Source organism: Tubulanus polymorphus, chromosome 1 (genome assembly GCF_964204645.1).
Source record: "Tubulanus polymorphus chromosome 1, tnTubPoly1.2, whole genome shotgun sequence".
NCBI classification, from domain to species: Eukaryota; Metazoa; Nemertea; class Palaeonemertea; order Tubulaniformes; family Tubulanidae; genus Tubulanus; species Tubulanus polymorphus.
The window spans coordinates 8855300-8875839 of record NC_134025.1 but is presented as its reverse complement, the minus strand read 5'-3'; the positions used below and the strand labels follow the sequence as shown (position 1 = coordinate 8875839).

Here is a 20540-nt window from a genome sequence, read left to right as displayed (position 1 = left end):
AAGCTGAACCTTTGCAAATATGCAAACAGTAAACATTGCGTTCTACAAATCAAACGCTATTTAGAAGCTTTTTCGTCCGGTTTCAAAAGATTATCTTCAAGTCAGCAAAATGGTGGGTCAAAAATCTGCATATGCACTCAACGGATTGTGATTAACTCCACAAAGCCTGGTGGGTTTTCTGTGAATCGAACACAAACACACTGCAGTTTCTATATATATTTCACCAATTATTTTCTGGCATAATTTCTCTCTTGCCAGAATGCGATGCACCAGACACGCATTACAGCTGGAGAAATTTAGAATATTCACCTTCAAATAATGAAGAAGCTCGTTGTTGCTGAAGTTGCTATTATCTTTGTATAAAGAAACCAAGTAATTATCTCTACACGATTCAACCTGGTTCTCGCTTGGTATAAAACTTCACGTTTCAATCATTTGTAAATTCTTTTTTTTCAGTACTGGTATATCCCCATTGCTCTTAACTTTTCGACATTATGGCTCTTGGAAGTGAAATCCTGCTAGAAATGGAAATGGTCAAAATGGTCAAAATGGTACAACGCTTAAAAGATTGTCAACAAATAAACACAAGTTTGAATATGGTTGGTTTTCTGATAGTATTTAGCCCCAATATCTGACTTCAAGAGTTTTGTAGATACGATGTTAATTGTTCTCATGGTATGATTTTTTGCAGAATGAAATTTGTCCAATAGAAGAGTTTGAAAGTAAGAGTTGATCGAAGATTCAATAAGTCATTTGACAGGCACTCAGACCAGGACGCCATCTACTTTGAAATTGATGAACTGCCACCTACTTCAGTCTTCAGCCAAATGAAAATGTGTATATTGTGCCGGTCAGTACGGACATACTGTTTGTAATGGTTTTCAATGACAGCGAATCATGTATCCATGAAAATAATCGAGTCATCCCCTGATTCATCTCGCAATGCTGTGACATCATTTTTGCTGTAGAATATCCTGTGCACCGACTCGGGCATAGAAATAGATGATTAAAACCCGCTATATACAAATTTGAAAGATTAAGCATGTTATTTATTTATCAAGAATCAGAATCAGAATCAAATTAAACTTAAGTAAATGAAGAAATAACTAGAACAACCTATGCACAAAATAACTCAACCTAAGCACCTAACACCCCTGGGCTCTTCTTTTTCAATTCACTTTTCAATTCTTATTCCCCCTGTTTTAGTTATTTCTTCACATCTCAGCTGACAATAGAGAGACTCAAAACGTTGTGTCTTTTAATTCTTTCAAATTTGTACAGTGGGTTTTCATCTTATATTGATTTTCACTGAAAATTTAGATTGAAGATTAACGATTGGCTTTTTGAGATGGATCAAGGGCATGAGATATTTACACACTCCATGTAATTGCATTAAGTTGCAATAGTTTCTACCTCAGAATCCAGTTCCACTGTTCTGGACATGTTTGTATAAACTTGTATAATACAATTAACCAGCTTAATTCGTATCTCGAATTAGAGATGATACGGATTATTGTTAATTCGCATTGTCTATAAATAATTGTAGAATTAACGATTTATCTATTAATTCATATAAACTACGAATAAAAACCATCTAAAAATTTCACTGGCATTGGAACAAACGCCGGGGCCACGGCCATTCATTGTTCAACTTGACTGACAAGTAATTGATAAGCGTGCCAATCACTGCCAGCAGGCTGAACAATGGGATAGAATTACGCGTCGTATTTTCTTTCTTTTAAAGAAAAGGCACCGTCGATATGGCTACGATTTACGAATTACTTATTAACCGATAGAAATTAAAGGGAATAACGAAGAAAAACATAGGGACCTTTCATTTTTATACGAATTAGGAACTTATACGAATTAACCGTCGACGAATTAAACGAGGTTGACTGGTTTGTAAATGGTTTTATAGTCCCACAGTCAATGAAAGTTGACCAATATTGACAGGTTTTCTTTTGTCTTTACTTTGTATGAACTGTTGTGATCGTGTTATTTGAAATAAATATATATTTTCTCTGTTGTTCCATTTGTGATTACAGACGCCAGCAGTTTCATAGTCTATGCATCACGTACATGATAAACCATAGGTGATAAACCTACATCCAATAGGTCCAACAATTGCGTTAGAACATATTTTATTTTGAAGAAAAATCCAAACATTGATTGGTCTATGTTTGTTAAACGGATCCTATGGACCCGGTTTCACTAACATAGCTTAACTTAATCCTAAATCAATTTAGTAGTTGATTGTGAAACTGGACTCTGCAGAGAATGAAATACTCTGTACTCGGTGTATGTGTATGGAACTGCAGGTTACTAAACTGATTGAAACTCCCGCATCAATTCCCAAAATCCTACCCGGGGGCACAGTTAGCTTCACAAGTATCAATTACAACGTACTCGGGTGTAGAAAAAGATGATGAAAACCCGCTATATGCAAATTTAAGAGATCAGACACGTTTAATTTGATAAAAATCAAATTAAACTTAAGTAAATGAAGAAATAACTAGAACAACCTATACACAAAATAACGAAACCCTTCAGCCTAGCACTTAACACCCCGCTCTCTTCTTTTTCAATTCACTTTTTCGTCCTATTCCCCCTGTTTTAGTTATTTCTTCACATCTGACAATGGTCTCTAAAGAGACTCCAAAACGTTGTGTCTTTTAATTCTTTTGAATTTGTACAGTGGGTTTTCATCTTATTTTGATTTTTACTGAAAATTGAAATTGAAGGGGCTTTCTGAGATATGGATCGAGGGCATGTGATATTTTCCACACCATGTAATTGCATTAATTTATAATAGTTTCTACCTCAGAATCCAGTTCCACTGTTCTGGACGTTTTTGTATAAACTTGTATGATACAATAAACCAGCTCAATTCGTATCCCTTTTCTACGAATTAGACATTATACGGATTATTGTTAATTCGTATTGTCTAATGTATACTTCGTAGAATTAACGATTTATCTATTAATTCGTATAAACTACGAATAAAAACCAGCTAAAAATTGTTTCCACTGGCATTGGAACAAACGCCGCGGTCGCGGCCATTCATTGTTCAGACTTGACTGGCAAGTAATTAATAAGCTTGCCAATCACTGCCAGCAGGCGGAACGATGGGATAGAATTGCGCGTCGTATTTTCTTTTGTTTAAAGAGAAGGGCTCATTGATACGGCTACCATTTACGAATTACGAAGAATTTGCGAGGTTAACCGGTATTGTAAATGGGCTTATAGTCCCTCAGTCAATGAAAGTTGACAAATATTGACAGGTTTTCTTTTATCATAGGACTTTATTTTGTGTGATCGTGTTATTTGAAATAAATATATATTTTCTCTGTTGTTCCATTTTGATTACAGACGCCAGTAGTTTCATAGACACTGCATCACGTACATGATCAACATTACGTAGGTGAAACCTCCCAAAAATTGCGTTAGAACATATCTTATTTTGAAGAAAACATCCAAACGTTGATTCCTCTATGCTTGTTAAACAGGTCCCGTGGATCCGGTTTCACTGACATAGTTACAAAATAATATTTTCAGCAAAACTATCAAAGCAAGTATGAGATTGATTCCGCTTATCTTTACGCGGGCCGTCCCTTTAATTTACTGCAAATCCTGCCAGTTGACTGTCAAGTGCCGCCCCTTTGTATATCAGTAGTGGTGAACATGTGAACTACTGTGGTATGCGAGTGATAAGTTAGTTTAAGGGGGCAGCACTTGACGAACACCAAGCTACTAAGCTGATGCACTTCAATGAAGGATTGGCTAGAATTGGTTCAATGAAAAACAATTTACTCTCCCCCAAATTTCCCGTTCAAAATGTTGACACTGAGAGGAGTAGCCAGCAGCCACTTAAAGAGATGTCTATCACTATACCCAAACATATCCAGAGCAAACAGATGTTTTAGAAAAGGTAAAAATATATCGTGGGTTTATGACAATATGTTCCGTTCGCCTTCTTCGTTCTTTACTATGTGTGGATCGTCTAAGGCTAATTAGTTAGTTACCTAATCGTTGGTGGTAAGCTTTTTATAATCGGACCAGCATATTGCTAGCGTAACGTCTTCCCACTAGACCACCGAGGTTCTTGCAATCTAGCTGCATGTCTTCACTACATATAGCCTCACCTTATCCTAACCCTATCCTTAGGGGTAAAACAGGCCCTAAAAACCTCACCCTTTACTCTAATCCTTACCCTCTAGACCCTAACCCTATTGAAACCCTAAACCCGATATGATGATTTTATTGTTATATTTTATTAGTATATTGGCATTGCCATTGGCAAAATAGCGTTTACTAAAATAATGCGGCATTGGCAAAATATCAACTTCCATTTAATATATCATGTTTTGCAGATAATTTGACGACGCTCGTCAAATCGCACGAGAATAGGCTACCAATATATCAACAACAGTGGATCAGACTGTCATCAACCGCCATCATCAGAAGTAGATACCCTGATGCTGAGCTACCAAATTCCTCACTTGCTGAATACTTAACGAAAGATTTCGACAGATTTGGTGATGAGATAGCTTTGGTAAGTCCTTAACAGTAAATTAACCTTGAGGGACATTTGAACTCGTTATTTCTGCTATATCAGCTAGGTAGACTATAGACTGGATGTAACAGCAGTAGTCATTTCTGGTACCTAATCAGTGCTCATACCACCGAAAATAATCAATTTTGAAACTAAACTACAGTCAAGAGTGGAATTAGTTATGTCTAGGAGCTTTTGTCATATTAGTTCATTGTTTCATGATGTATTCTGTATTCACAGCCTTTCCATTGTTTCTGTTGTATGATTTCAGGTGAATGGAATAACTGGTGAATCAGTAACATTTTTGGAGATAAAGGAAAGATTACGGTCAATTGGAAGTGCTCTCAGCCGCCTTGGATACAAAAAAGGCGATGTCTTTTGTTTGTTTCTGAAGAACTGTCCAGAATTCGCTTTGACGCTATGGGGTGTAACCACTGTGGGTGGCGTGGCAACTACTGCCAATCCGGCATACACTGCAGGTATAACTGGGGCTACTTGATCATACCAGTAAGTTGGATTGGTTATATTCGTGATGTTTGAATAGATATTTCTATCCATTATTTCAGATGAGCTACTACATCAATTAAGCGACTCAAATACCCAGTTCATCCTTACAACTCGTGATCTATTGGAAACAACCAAAGAGGCAGCTGAAAAATATGGGAAAATCAAGGTACTACCAATCCTTCCTTGAGAAGAATACCATTTCTATTATTTAATGTGGGCTATTGTTGTATTTAGATTTGTTGATCACAGATGAGACACAAGTTTTAAATAAAATCATTTTGCTTTCAGAGAATTTATACAGTTGGTGAGGGAGATGATAATGAACATCCATTTATGGAGTTGATAAGTGATGATGGTAGTGCCTATCCAGATGATATATGCATTGACGTGCACGACGATATAGCTGTTTTACCCTACTCCAGTGGAACAACTGGTCTTCCTAAAGGAGTAATGCTCACTCACGCAAACTGCGTTCAGAACATGGCTCAGATGTCGTATGTATTAATGCATGGTCAATTTTAACCTAGTTAGGGTGAAGCCCCAGTGGACTACTGCGATCACTTTTCGTCTCTATAGACAGAATCTAGTTTTGATGGGAAGTTTTGTAGACGATTCAGTGGATTGTCTTGATACTTGGTTTATACATGTAGCTACCCTATAGTGAAAATATCCAATTGTGAAACTAAAGTATGCATACTATTTTTGATACTGGACGTATCTGCAGCTCAAAAACTGCCCCAATCATTCTGACAAGCAGCCATTGATGTTTGCCAAAATTGGCACTTCTTACACATATTCATAGTTTTCAAGGGAAATTTTGACGATGCTTCAATCAACTATCTTGATGTGTCGTTGTATGATGTCTCAACAGTTGAAGCAGCTTCGATAGCATTTCATCAATAATCAGGCATGGTGTCCCCGGACCCCTAGTTTTGTATATAAACTTTAATCAAGGATGATCATGTTTTGAGATTATATTTGCAGGTGCCATCAAGATCTTCTGGAAATAAAACACAAACACGATGTTTCGCTCGCTGTGCTGCCTTTCTTCCACATTTATGGCATGATGCCGGTATTAACAAACACGGTTCGAATGGGTGGCAAAGTTGTAACCCTTCCTAGTTTTGAAGCCGAATTATACCTGAGTTTGATAGAAAAACACAAGGTTACTATTTTGAATATTGTGCCACCGATTGCCGTCTTCTTGGCGAAACATGAAAAAGTGTCTGATTATGATTTAAGTTCAGTTGAAGACATAGTCAGTGCTGCAGCTCCACTCAGTACGGACATGGAAAGTGCTCTGGTTGAACGATTAGGACGATCGGTTGTGCGACAGGGTATGCCAAATTGAGAAAGTGAAATATTAGTCTACAATTCATTCATTGATTCGAAATACTGTGTGTTCTAATGAATAATTCCACAATTAGTAATGTCTTAATCTTAAAATATCATCATCAGAGAAACAGTTGTGAAAAAATAATAATAATAGACAGTAATATTGAAATACTGTCAGTTATTATTATTTTCATCATTGTTTCTCTGACGCATTTTTAGTAAAACCTCCTAACCGTTTGATTAATATATGTAAGATATTATCAACTGCGGGTTTATTCATTGGTTTCTATGTTGAGAATACATTGTTCTTTCCGTGACAATGTGTTCTAGGTTATGGAATGACCGAGACAGCACCCGTGTCTCATCTTGTTCCTAAAGGATGTAGCAGGCCTGGCTCGTGTGGCGTATTACTGCCAAATAGTTTCGGAAAAGTAGGTAAATTTGTTGAAATGGCTCACTTTAAGATGTATACGGTAATAAAGACACATTGTTTACGAATGATTTTACAGATAGTGAACCCTGAAACGGGTGAGATTCTTGAAGCGGGAATGGATGGTGAAATCTGCATGAAGGGACCTCATATAATGAAAGGATACCTCAATAAACCGGATGCAACGAAAAACACTATTGACAGCGACGGCTTCCTTCATTCAGGTATGCACGTTGAGAAATGCTCAAAAGTCTATTTGTGTGCGTGCATGTAACACTTGTTTTCTATAATATTAAACATTGTTTTGATAATCAACGTAGGCGATATTGGTCACATAGATGAAGAAGGATTCTTCTATATTGTTGATCGTGTCAAAGAGCTTATCAAGTACAAAGGTTTTCAGGTCTGATAATATTATATCACTACTAAATCAAATTAGACTTACTCATGCTATGGCCACTTGCTACGCTTTTGATTCTGAAAATAAATTTACTAGTTCAAAATTGAGAACCATATAAATTTATGGGTTTTTCTTCATGACCGTGATACAGGTAGCACCTGCTGAACTGGAGGGTATTCTGCTGACACATTCTGGAATCTTAGATGCAGCCGTTGTTGGCAAATATGATGAGCGTGCTGGAGAACTTCCAACAGCATTTGTAGTTCTGAAGGAGAACTCGGTACTCAGTGAAATTGATATTGCCAACTTTGTAAGCAGTAAGTACCAGTACATGTGTGTTTGTATCGATTCATCAAACTGTTTGAAATAAGGATAGGGATTAAGATTTTCTTCGTTGTGTTTCAGGCAAGGTGACCGACTTGAAGAAATTGAGAGGGGGTGTGGTGATTGTGGATGAAATACCCAAATCTGCCAGTGGTAAAATATTGAGGCGTATACTCAGGGATCAAATAAATAATACATCGAATTGAATGGGGCCATTTAGTCTGATAATATTTGAACGGGCCTGCTCAAATTTATCATGATTATCAATTGGATATGGGTATATAATAATCATTCAGTATTATTAGGATGTTGGGAAAGCTTGTCTGAATAAATGTCATGTACTTCGTAACTTCATTTTTTCACCGAATGTGTTTCCAGTTCATGTACGTATTATGATTTATTGCATTTATGTAGTGTGCTTCTTATCAATTTTCGGTAAGGTATCATTGCACAATCAGCATATCTTCTATTTTGTACCATGAGAAAATAAGGATGATTTGAATTTGTCATGTTAATAATGATTTATAATCAATACTAATGTAAATACAAAATGTACTTGAAAATACATGCAAGTAAGTATGTACTTTGTAATGATATTTGAATAATATAATAATTATACACTAATATACACATATATGTAGTTAGTAGGATATGGTAAAGTTTTAAAGGCAGCTTAATTATTTTAAAGTTATTTATATGTAAAGATAATGAAATCTTATTCTATTTTTGATTGATCTGCCCAATGAATTTTATATGCAATGTCAAGTTAAGTAGTTTTAGTAAGCCTCATTTGAAGCCTTTATAAAGTGTAACAAAAATGTTATCTATACTTTGTAGAAACTTGAGAAACCGAACATTAGTCCCTACATGGATTTGTGTGGCAATTTTTCGTAGTATTGTCACATGTGCCAAAACTATCTGTGATCTGAAATACCATGACGTTATGATGGAAGGGGCGAGTCAGGATTCTCACTGAGGCCAGTCCTCCTAGGGAATGAGCTTTGTAAACCGATACGAATTTTCGCCTTTGTACATTGTATACTTAGTATAATACAAACCAGTAGGGCTTTAGTGTACTTTCTTCTATCATATTTAAAATTTTCATATCCAATTTCAGTGTAAAACCGTATTAATTCTTCCATTCATGAAGTCACTGATCCTGCAAGACCAAATGTGTGAGACATAGAGATGTATGAGAAACAATCAAAAAGTTTTGCCTTATATTTATATCATTTAGTAATTAATAATAAAAGTTATTGAATAAAGCTTGATATAAAAATTTAAATGTGTTGTATCAGTTTATAGCTTGTGGTCATTTGCATTCCAGACGCTCAAAGTGAACAGAGAGACGAACTCATTTAATATCTGGTTTTTATTTTGTTTAAGTAGATTACAAAGTGAAATGCTAACTGTCAATATCATGTGTATTATATGGAGGTATTTCACTGTCATCTTCGTCGTCTTCATCTAAGCCATTGAAATCTAACATAGGTTCACTACCAGAATTCACGGCTTTTGTCACCAGTTTCCGCTTGATATTTGCATTCACGTTGTGTAGTCCAGCCGCTTTTCTTGCCGCAATCTGGACAAAATTAATTAGAATACATGTATCTTGCGAAAAAGCTACGACACGCATGAGAAAGTGTACTAGCAGGAATGTAGTAGTAATGATGATCGTACCTCAATTTGCCAGACAAGTTCAACATCGAACCTATAAGTGATATAATTCAGCACAAATCCTGTACACTTGCTACCAAGTCGCCCAAGTCTTCCAACTCTGTGTATATAGTCAGACATGAAGGTCGGAAATTCGTAGTTGATCACATGTTGAGCCTAAAATACATGACAGTTAGTGAAAACAAGGCAGCAAAGAATTCATGTGGATTCATCATTTCCTATATACCCTAATGGTATCCAGTCCTCTCGATGCTATATCAGTTGTAACTAAAAGGTTTGTTTCTCCGTTTTGAAACTGTTCAAATCTACCATCTCTGATCTGGAAAAGTGATGCTCATCTGATAGATAACAAATTTCATGAATTGAAAAATTATAATGACAACAAATATGTCATTACAAATAAGTACCTTATTAGGCATTGCTCCTGTAAGCAGAACATGAGAAGTACCGCTATCCTCAAAGAAATGTCCCATCCAGTGAGCTGTGGATGACTTATTACAAAAGACAATAGTCGGTATATTTGATTTAGCATTTTTTGTCACTGTAGTCAGAATTGCCCCTGAAATGCACAATGATACCGCAATTGTTACTATATTGGTGCAGCTATAGAAGTTCGCATATTTTTCAATGCGACAACTTACCAGGTCGATCATCTGGACCAATGCGAAGAAATTTCTGTGGAATATGTGGTGGCAACTTGTGTAAAAAGGGAGCATTCACCTTTGTCAAGGAATCGAGCTACAAAGACATCATCATCCTATGATTGCAATGGATTTCCACATTTTTGGAAATGATTATTGTTTACATTAAGAATGCCAACTCACTGGAATTATGTCCCCTAGTATTCCTTCTAAATCCCGCGGTTTTGTAGCACCAACTAATATCATTTGAGTACCGAAATTACTCGGTGTTTCGGAGCTGGAACCTTGTATCTAAAGATAATCATAACTTGTTGGGCTATATGATAATAAATGAATCGGTAGTGTGGTAAAATGGAATTTTCGTACCTGACTTTCCTTTAATAACGCAGATATGTATGGATGGAAGCTATCATCTAATAAAGTATCGGCTTCATCCAATACAATGTGCTTGGCCCTGGCAAGACTGTAACCGCCTATGATGTATAGCATAAGAAATCTTGTTTACTTCCAATAGATTTATAACTAAAATCTTCACAAGAACTCAAAGAATTTTATGAAAGAAAGTTCTTACCATATTTAACTGACTTCAAACATGCACCCGGTGTAGCTATAAGTATATCTATAGCGTTACCATCAGACTTTACTGGTCTTCCCTGACAGAATACTTTAACATTTAATGATAATGTTTTGGCAAATTGTTGAACAACACTCTGAAACATTATGTACATTACTACATGTAGAACATTATTTGGTAATTCTGCGCCGAAAAAGGAACGGTATGAAATCATGTAATCCTTATTAAAGTAATCACTAAATTACAAACCTCTACTTGGATGACCAATTCCTTTGTAGGAAGTAATATAAGACAATGTGGTTGTTTAACGGGTTTTGCATTAGATTCTTCCTCAGAATTTGATTCAAGAATGCTCTGTATGATGGGTAAAAGATAGGCTAATGTCTTGCCACTGCCTGAAATAAAATAAAGGATAAGTGTGTAATAAACCTAGAATAAGAGGAATAAGAAGAAGTACATTTAGAATAATACTGATTGCCATTTCACCTGTCTCGGCCGTACAAAGTATGTTGTCTTTTTTCAGAATTGTTGGGATAGCTTCACACTAAAATAGTAGGAAACACATACATTTCAAAGAAGACATTGCTACACAAAATAGGAGTGATATACCAACCTGAACACAGACAGGGCTTTCAATTCCGGTACCTTTCAGTGTTTCTACCAAATCTGTTCGCAAACCGAGGTCTTGAAAAGATTTCTCTCCAAAGTTCCTTAAAGCTGGAATCTGTAATCAAAGAGGAAATATCCATTGATTTAATAGAGATCTTTTAAAACTTGTGAAAAACGAGGTCTTATCAATTCAGTACTTATCAATACAATCAATAGGAATGTAAATGTACCCTGCCAAGATTTTGAAGAGTAAAATGGTCTCCTTTTGCTTTGAAATGCTTCCATCCATGTGAAATCAAAGACTTCTCATCCATATCATGAAAACGCTGGCCTTGGTAAACATTTAGTTCTTTCCTCTTAGAAACGATCAAAACTTTTTTGCCTCTTTTCCAGTAGTTTTCTCTGGTTTTCTGTTCTTGTTCTCTTTCTCGTTTTGCCTGCATTTTTTTATCTATATTTCTCACCATCTTCTGAGGAACGGTTATTCTAGGTAAGTTTGAGTATGTGATCTACGTATGAAGAAGAAATTAGAAACTTAGCTAGACAAACCCCCACAGAGATAGTCTGAATACCAGTCGTTGTTACCGGTTCCCTTACGTTGTTTGTGGAACAGAGACCTGACAGAGTCATGACGAGAGACAGTTCGAATGTTAATTGACTTAAAGTTTAAAGCTAATGAGTGGACTTACTTTCTGCTTTAAGATCACATTCATCATCAGTTTATTACATGAATGGCCACTTAATATTCCGTTAAAAACGGAAAAACACTGCATTTTTAATGAAAAAAACTTTGGCCCAAATTGAATAAAATTCTTGCTCAACGACCTTCACTGGTGTCGCGGAGTCTGTTGGGTGTCCCTCGCGGCTATTACTCTATTCTCAAGGTCGTTGAGCGACATTTTTGTAGATTCTGATAAGAAGTGGACAAAAATGACAGATAAACCACTGGAATCCTTATCGGCAAAGTTTTCTGAGTGAGTAAGAGAATCCGAGAGATTTATATATCCATTTAGTATATCAGAGTTTTGTAATTAAAAAGTTACCTTATCTATCTGATCATCGACATCGGTTTGAGCCGTTCATGCGTCGTTGACGTTTGACGTTTTTGACGTTGACGTTGGTAATCATTTTCTTACACCAACATAAATTATTTCAAGCCATTGAATATGTTTTGATATAGTTGTTGAATGCTCATTTTTGTTTTTTTAGCTCTTTTGCTTATGCTACTATCAAGGATCGCTTACCTGTTATTCTCACTAAGATTATTGATTCGATTCATCGCACAAGAAATGAAATTGGTGAAAAATATGGATGTGTAAGTAGTGTTGTATTTAAAAGAAACTTGCCAAAATATTGCCCTTCATCGAAAAAGTACATTTTACAAAACTAGATTTTTTTTTAATTTTCAGGAGGCAAAAGAACAAGTTAAAGATGTCGTAGGTCGACTATCTAAGCTACGGAATGAATTACAAACTAATAAACCTTTGACTCCAATAACTGATGATGGTCGCGATGCTGAAATATGGAATGAATATCTCCAGTCACGCATCGATAGTCTCCAACAAGCTCCAACGTGGTTCGAAGATTCTTGGCTTTATGTCGAATGTTATATGTATCGTAGAATTCACGAGGCTTTCCAACTGAGGTATTACAAATTTTCATCTTCATATTGGATACTTTTTCACCTATATATCCTTTTTGATTTTTTTTGTAGTGATCATATACGTGAAAATATTAAACCCTTTCGACAACAAAAGGAGGATAGTTTTAATAATTGTCAACAAGCTATTATGGTGCTATTAGATTTTCTTATGAAAACTACTTCGACACTGGAATATGGTGCTGAAAATGATGAAAATAATGAAACAGAAAAGCTTTTCAATGAATTCCTGAAAGTATGTAGACTGAGGGAAATCAGTATTTTACATCCATTTTTAAATGAGGATTTCGAGTAGAAATATGACCTTTGAGTACCATTTACGGTACTAATCTTAACTTTTGGAACTGGATATTAGCCACTGTATCGACTATGATTTGTAGATTTTTGTTCATTTTTTCGTTATAGGTTTCTTTGTGGGGAAACAAGTGTGATCTGTCCATATCAGCTCTTGGTGACAATGTGCAGAATGTTGACCCTCTCTCTCAAATTGAAATGTTGCAGTCGAAAATTTTAATTGACAACTCGCAGCAAGTGTTAGAATATCTGAAAAGAATTAACTCTGAAGAACGTGGGCCCACTGGTGTAAGAGTCGATATAGTTTTGGATAATGCAGGATTCGAATTGGTCACTGACTTATGCTTTGCTGAATTCCTTTTAAGTAGCAAACTTGCAGATAGCGTTTATTTCCATGGAAAGGCGTTGCCGTGGTTTGTGTCTGATGTTGTAGCCAGTGATTTCTTTTGGACACTGAACACTCTGAAATCATCTGAACACGCTTCTTTGTCTCATTTCGGAAATAAATGGGCCAAAAGAATAAAGAATAATTCTTGGATGTATGTGGAACATGAATTTTGGACAACGCCATTTGATTTCAGCCATATGGAAATGATCTCTCCAGCTCTACATGCTGAGCTGGCACTTTCCGATTTCATTTTTCTGAAAGGAGACTTGAATTATCGTAAATTGTGTGGCGATTTGAATTGGTCGCATACAACCCCATATGAAGTGGCGTTACGCGGCTTCCACCCAGCTCCTCATTGTTCACTGAGAACTCTGAAAGCTGATATCATCGTTGGACTAGCTGATGGGAAGGATAAGGAAATTGAGTCAAACGATCCTGATTGGATGACAACTGGAAAGTATGCTGTTGTTCAATGGTGTAATAATCGAGTTTGAAATGTACACTTGATAACTCACTTGCTTCCGCTTTTCACAAATTTTCTCAGGTTTCACTTCTGTTAATTACGCAGAAATTTATCGCTATTTTAAACCATGCTTATGTAAAAATCATATGATAGTTAGATTCGTATATTCTGTTGTGAAAATCACGAGTATCATTTTCTATTGGTCCGAATGAATAAAGTTTATGCAAAAGATATTCTAATTCATTTTTTTGATTTCTGTGATATTGATCTGTTATTTGGACCTAAGTAATTTCCACGACCACCGAACGACAAGGCTTCCCAATGGTCATGCTGAGGAGATGAATGTAAAAATCAATTGCTTATAGAGTGGTACCTCGTTATAACGACCACCGATGCGATTTATCCAATACACTGTCCTAGGACAATTTTGATAATTTCGATATTCGACATAGTGGTTATAAGGCTAAAAAAATTGGTACCTTGTTTCCCCGCTCTGTTGAGTTTAAAAGAGTTGACCCGGCTGGCCGCATACATTACTTCTTTTTAAAATCCTGATCATTTTTACCATAACAGACCCGGCCGCTATGAAATGAAATGTTTACAAATTTTATCAGATTTTACAAAAATGACCCGGCCGCTGCGGAGAAACAAGGTATCATTTTTTGTTTATCCTAATGAATACACTTTGGTCCCTAAAGTTCGTTGTATCGAGGTTCCACTATAAAAATGAAAAAGTCGCTGGAATGCAGTCAGCAGAAATTCACCAAATGATATCGCGTGTCTTATTACTTAAAAAGTTGTGTTTACTGGTCTAGGTTAACAACTTCGTAGTAATCAAAAAACAGGTAAGACGACTTACTCCAGTATTGAATAGATATATTTTCAAGATTAATCGTTTATCGTCCCAATAAACAGTGCATACCCGAGTTTAATGACTGTCGAAGGGTTTCGCGGATGATTTCTGGTTTCCAAATCTAACTATAACCAGACAACGATGACCTCATGGCAATTAACATGGCTAGCCAGTCCGATTCGGTCATTGTATTTCACGAACTCCCTTAACGTAACACGACCATGCGTCTACGTAATTATACACTAGAGGTGGATCGGATTACGCGACCAATATGAAAATAAACCCTAATTCGTTTCAAAGGGAAGATGTCTTGGTGACGCAGGTGTATTGTGTGTTGTGACTTTTCTAATTGAGCGCTAAGCCCGCAGATGGTCGGAATTGTCAACAAGGCCATCTTTTGGGATCATATCCTCCACGGCCCACTCCAGACACTATTGTTCCCTAATTATTGTGTCTACGGGAGGTGAGAGAAACAACTCTCTGCTCATAAATCGATCGAGTTCTTCGAAATTGACAGAGGCAGTTCGTTGGCCCACGACTACAGAATACAGTTTATGTAGCGATCCGAGGATTTTACTCCTGAAAAAGAATTTTCTGACACAATATGGAATTTATGCGAATGATATTGAAAATGTTCGTCGTTTTCATAGTATCAACAACTTCAATGGTGGCAAAACCTATCACAAGTGGAGGACTAACCGCCGAAAAGCCGTATTTTTCCAGACGAGTAAGGCGTGCCCATCAAGGAATGGCATCAGTAGCGCGCGTATTCAGATCGGATATTTCTGAAAAAGGTATTTTTCGAAGATTATTGACTCGATTCATAATAGAAATTATAAATAATTCATAATGAATGGTAAAGGGATATTTTCAAAAGCATGATTCTTCGAAATCCTCATGAAAAACGTGTTGAATTTTGTTCGAAAGTTTTCGAAGGATTTTCTTAGTTTCTGACGATTTCTACTTGTCTTTCCACGCGGTTGTTCACATAAATGAAGAGTTGTTCACTTAGTTGATGCAGGTGAACAATTTATTCATGAAAAATATTCCAGACGTGCGAACAATTGTGGTGCCACTAATTGTTTACCGCAGTTTTTGTATGTGGTTCACTTAGATGAGTTTATTTCATGAAACCACCAAGCATAATTTCCATTCGTTTCTTATTCTTAGAGAAAATTGTGTACACGAAACTACGAAAAAGAAAAATCGATTTTCCAATCGGAGACCGAGTATTCTCTCTCAGCAAAATCACTGGAGCCGTTGTGGAGATATACAAACGCGCTCCCTCTAACTGGAATTGGAAGAAAATTGCCGACACTCATAAAATCCACACAGCGCGAGTTAGCATCCATCAGGTTTTGGACAGAAAAGCTGGGAAAACAAAACTCTTAGATTCGAGGTACGCATTTTAGTCTCATGATAGTGTTACGCGAAGTACCCGATTTTACCGGGTTCGATACATCATCATTCAATATCAGAAACATGAGTGGTCATTTAGAATCGAACTCAGGTATTCAGAATCAGGATCAATCGGAGCCTATTATGGCATCATCGACGATTGCGATCCAGTAGGCTCATGAGTACGTAATTACTAAGTTCGATTTTGCTGATCTGTACTATTATATTTGGTTTTACCGTGCAGCTCGGTATTAACAACTAATAGCGAATTGATAATGTATAATATAATTAAAACAATCTCATATTATTTCGCATGCGTTATTCCTACTCAGGAAAAATTGAGTGGCAATAATTGTAGAGTACAGGGTAATAGAATTAGTCTCAAAATTTTTTTTCCAAAATGTAGTAATCAGTAGACTTGCTTCAAATATGTAACATACATGTTAATTTCAAGATTTATTCCGTAAAATATGTCTTGAATAAAGTATTTACACGTAGCACGTTACGAAACCGCGTTGTTTACTTCTAGGTTAGTCGCCGTCAATGAAACTGGTTGGTTTAGTTTCCACGTTACACCAGCGGTCCGAGACTGGACAAGGGATACGCGAACTAACAAAGGATTAGAACTCAGGATCGAGAGCGCACGGCCAGGGAAATGGGCGGCAAAAATTGCGAAATTGGTCAGATTTGTGCCTCAGAATAAATCTTCGCACAGTGACAATCGACCAAATTTAGTCATTTTCTTCAAACCTAAATCAACACATATACGGGATTGAGTTTCATGGGAAAGCGATTCCCGCTCGCAGAGACTACGAAATCAACCGAAAAAAATGTGCTGTCCCGATCTATTAGTGTGAAATCGAGTTATTTACATTATGTGCAAACTTGTAATTATAGATTATTTATTGATATCTGTAAATAAATAGACTACGTTCCACCACATACATGATTTGCAGGCATCTGCCGAAATTCGTTCAAATTATTTCCTTTTCAGTCTCAGCTTTTTTTGACGCCTTATAAAACGTTACCATTATGAAACCTAAACAATGTTAACCATTCAGCGTCATTTTACAAACGACAGCCGTAAATCGATGTGCAAAACGTCACAGGTCTATGTGTACACAAATAAGCTATCTGGCAAAATATTATTGACATAGATGTAGAATGGCTTCCTTTGATTATATAATGACCTATATTTGAACGTCGAAATGTTATATTGCATTGAATATCATAAGAAGATGTATTGTAATAGTAAAGGATGTATGATTATATCAGAAGCGGCAGGCATAAATGGAAATGATAAGTAAATCGGATTATTCGGTTAAAGGGCGGATGTATACACGATTTGGAAGTCTGATATAAAAGTCAGACCCTGACGTGGGCATGCCGGTGGAATGACGAAGCTATCTACGATGTGTGTAGGGCCGGCGTGAATTTCATCAGCGGCTACAAGCGGTCAATATGAAAATGTGTAAACATATAATTTCAATATTCAAACGTTTTAGAAAATATGTTTGATATCAGGAGTATGCAGGTTTCGTGAGATTAGCAATTTATAATAGCATAGCTATCATATACGGCTCCGCGTCCTCTGATGGCATGTGTATTAGGTGACAACTCAATTCAATTCTTTATTGATCCTTATTACATTGAAATTTCGGGATAAAATTCCCAAATTCAATAAATACAAATTTTAAAATAAATTAATACAACATACATGACACACGGGTAATTCATACAGAACAACATAAGCATGTTATTTTAAATGACAATGTCTACTTCAACCCACCCAGACTCAAGACTCTAGGATATCGAGTGACAGCCAAACCCGTGGCCCGGGCCGGCTGGCTAGGCCACACGATATGCTCGAAGTCATGATGAAGCAGACATCAGAAGAGCTCGTTCTTCAACCATGGAGGCAATGAAGTTGCAGACCAGCTTAGAGGCATAAGTAAATGAAGTCGGTCGCAAGTTCGCGATCAATTATTGAGAATTTTCAATAAAAAAATTTAAACCACTACTAGAGTCGAAGACCCGCTGTATCATCTACCCAATCGCCAAATCTCATTATTCCCCAAATTTTTTAAAACGTCGATTTCAAATTTGCAATTCCAGCCCAGAAATTATACATTTTTTTCGCAGGCGTCAAATAATTTTCTAAAATTAATTTTCTTGTTTACCTTAACGATCATCTGTCCAGGCACATCTCTTAATGATGAACGCATTTTGTGGCCCTTAGATTTTTGCCCCACTTGAAGTTACGTGTCTGCGTGATGCGCGCTTCAGTTGGCCTTTATTGCAATATCCTCCTCAACACTCGTCCCAAATAACAATTTAGAAATAAATTTACTTGGAATGACTGACCTTTATTTCCCAGACTAATAAAACATGTCATAAACTACACACCGGAAATGCACAAACCGTTCAGTAGGACCCAGTTCCACAGTTCTGAGTAAAGATTTGACTCCTAGTTTTCTCATTGATTGAAAATGAACTAACTTTAATTAAGTTAACTCACGACTGTGGAACTGGATCCAGGAATCAAACTTGCAATAAATATGTTTCAATGAGTGTCTAATTTCAACAACTGACTAAGGACACTCATAAACAATTTCATGATTGATAACAGTTTTCCCACATTATTACGCTTCTAGCTGTTGATATTAAATAAGCTTCAGCAAAAAGCAGAAAAACAAGAATTTAACCTTAGGACCACAGATCTTGTGAAGAAGCACATTTTGTGAGATTTTCCCTGATGGAGATGAGGGAACATATTCTGGTTTTATCTTTGGTCCTCTGGACAATCTGGCTGACGAGATGGATGAGCAGCGATGAATGCATCTAGTTGAACCAACTCGTCATGTATTCGATTAATGGTTGGAAACTGTGTCATGTCAACTTTAAACCTGCAGATAGATTTGATTTTAGACAGAGATTCATTCACTTAATTGTTTCTTATCGATCAAATGCTGTTCAGTTTGAAGCTACAATGCACCAGGGTAGTTTTAATCATAAATACGTGAAGCATATTCACTAATGTCTAAACTATATTTGCCAGCTGATGATTTTAGTGTCATTTCTAGATCCGCATCCAGAAGGGAAATGGAAACTGTTATCTCTTGTAATACATACCTCTGAGCGTTGTAAACCTGAGGTACGAGACATAAATCGGCAATTGAAATCGCATCTCCAACACAATATTTTCCAGCAGTTCCTTCAAGCATTTTTTCAAGAGCTTTAGCAAAAAATCAAATCATGAATTAGACCTACTAGATAGTGAATTGTGGGTTCAGCAAAATCTAGCATGATGAAAAAGATTCATTCATATTTCAATAAATTCGTACCTATAAAACCCCTAGTTATCCAGTGGTTTCCCCATTCCATCTTTCTTTCATCACCAACATATTTCAGGACAGACAGATTCTGAAGAGGCTGAATTCCAGATGTAATTGTATCAGCTAAAGAACGCGCCTACAAGAGAATTAACCACCTTTAGTTGAAAAACCACTTGTCAATTGTACAACTGAACTGATATGAAAACGTTTAATTCAAGAACTCAATTTAAAAGTTGTAAACAAACCTTTGCTCTTTGAATCGGGCATTTTGGTAAAACATTATTATCGGGGTGCGTTTCCTCTAAATACTCGATGATAGATGTCTGAATGATAAAAAGATACCGGGTAATAGTTCTATAATACAGCTAGTAGTCTAAAACGCAAGTGTGATAATTCAAATTACCGATTGGGTCAAAACATGGCCATCAATCTCCAGTGCAGGTAACTGGTGCATTGGATTTAGTTTAGAAAAAGTCTCTGAAAACTGAAAGAAGGAGATAATATATATTACACAAAAAGGCCCACCAGTATCTATTTTATCCAGTCACCAGATTGTGGTTTAGTTTAATCGGATATTTTGTTGATTTAATCCACAGGCGTTCGTATTTGAAGTTTGGGGATTAATAGTAGCTTGGATCATCCAATACTATCCAGGTACTAATAGTAAAATACTGAGCCCCTGTGGTATATCAATTACCTGTTGTCCTCCATCCTTTAATAGATGAACTGGGTTTGTTTCATATTCAATACCTTTGAGTGCCAATGCTTTAAGTACAAAAGAGATGATTCGTATTTATGTATACAAATGTCTTAATATTCAAGGTTTCGGTACGATCCCGCCGACAAAATGGATGAATAAAAATATATTTGAATTTCAATCAAACGAAGTGTTACACTTTATGGTATTTACCGATTCGAACTCTCCATGAACACGAACTTCTGTAGTAAGAATGAAGGACTGGCTAAAAATAAAAGTTCTTACAATAAATGAATGTACAATCAATGTCACCGACCGCGAGCTAATAAAAACGCTGAAAAGCAATTCTTACCCGTGCCATCTTTAAGATTTTACCCTGAGATTAGGGATAACAATGCAGGCC

At 36.4% G+C, this 20540-nt stretch overlaps 5 protein-coding genes across 7 annotated transcripts; 3 read left to right on the top strand and 2 right to left on the bottom strand.

Annotated features, from left to right (window-relative positions):
• Positions 1-3756: 3756 nt before the first annotated feature.
• Positions 3757-8805, top strand: LOC141901983 (putative 4-coumarate--CoA ligase 1). The gene is made up of 11 exons (XM_074789599.1): positions 3757-3928; positions 4371-4552; positions 4824-5031; positions 5119-5225; positions 5348-5553; positions 6044-6396; positions 6725-6825; positions 6904-7048; positions 7145-7227; positions 7376-7541; positions 7630-8805. The coding sequence occupies exons 1-11, from the start codon at positions 3835-3837 to the stop codon at positions 7752-7754; spliced, it is 1770 nt and encodes a 589-aa protein (XP_074645700.1). The 5' UTR covers positions 3757-3834; the 3' UTR covers positions 7755-8805.
• LOC141901992 (putative ATP-dependent RNA helicase DDX28) lies at positions 8611-11925 on the bottom strand. Of its 3 annotated transcripts, none has more exons than XM_074789611.1 (14): positions 11739-11925; positions 11280-11558; positions 11054-11164; positions 10927-10984; positions 10690-10835; positions 10438-10576; positions 10233-10339; positions 10050-10157; positions 9867-9963; positions 9633-9784; positions 9452-9544; positions 9229-9381; positions 8959-9130; positions 8611-8707 (listed from the first exon to the last, which is right to left on the bottom strand). In XM_074789611.1, exons 1-14 carry the CDS (start codon positions 11820-11822, stop codon positions 8691-8693), a joined length of 1716 nt encoding a protein of 571 aa, XP_074645712.1. In that variant the 5' UTR covers positions 11823-11925; the 3' UTR covers positions 8611-8690. The 3 variants fall into 3 exon arrangements, with proteins under 3 accessions (XP_074645712.1, XP_074645720.1, XP_074645729.1); XM_074789619.1 differs by having other exon boundaries at positions 11647-11758; XM_074789628.1 differs by lacking the exon at positions 9452-9544.
• Position 11926: 1 nt separating this feature from the next.
• Positions 11927-14072, top strand: LOC141902011 (damage-control phosphatase ARMT1-like). Its single transcript, XM_074789639.1, has 5 exons — positions 11927-12023; positions 12259-12364; positions 12459-12694; positions 12764-12944; positions 13115-14072. The coding sequence occupies exons 1-5, from the start codon at positions 11980-11982 to the stop codon at positions 13883-13885; spliced, it is 1338 nt and encodes a 445-aa protein (XP_074645740.1). The 5' UTR covers positions 11927-11979; the 3' UTR covers positions 13886-14072.
• A 1296-nt stretch (positions 14073-15368) lies between these two features.
• On the top strand, positions 15369-16881 carry LOC141900115 (bone morphogenetic protein 2-like). Its single transcript, XM_074786899.1, has 3 exons — positions 15369-15501; positions 15878-16106; positions 16635-16881. Exons 1-3 carry the CDS (start codon positions 15372-15374, stop codon positions 16879-16881), a joined length of 606 nt encoding a protein of 201 aa, XP_074643000.1. The 5' UTR covers positions 15369-15371.
• Positions 16882-18434: 1553 nt separating this feature from the next.
• Positions 18435-20526, bottom strand: LOC141904219 (maleylacetoacetate isomerase-like). Its single transcript, XM_074792784.1, has 8 exons — positions 20490-20526; positions 20351-20402; positions 20138-20205; positions 19844-19924; positions 19686-19763; positions 19450-19576; positions 19238-19340; positions 18435-19011 (listed from the first exon to the last, which is right to left on the bottom strand). Exons 1-8 carry the CDS (start codon positions 20496-20498, stop codon positions 18888-18890), a joined length of 642 nt encoding a protein of 213 aa, XP_074648885.1. The 5' UTR covers positions 20499-20526; the 3' UTR covers positions 18435-18887.
• Between the last annotated feature and the right edge of the window lie 14 nt (positions 20527-20540).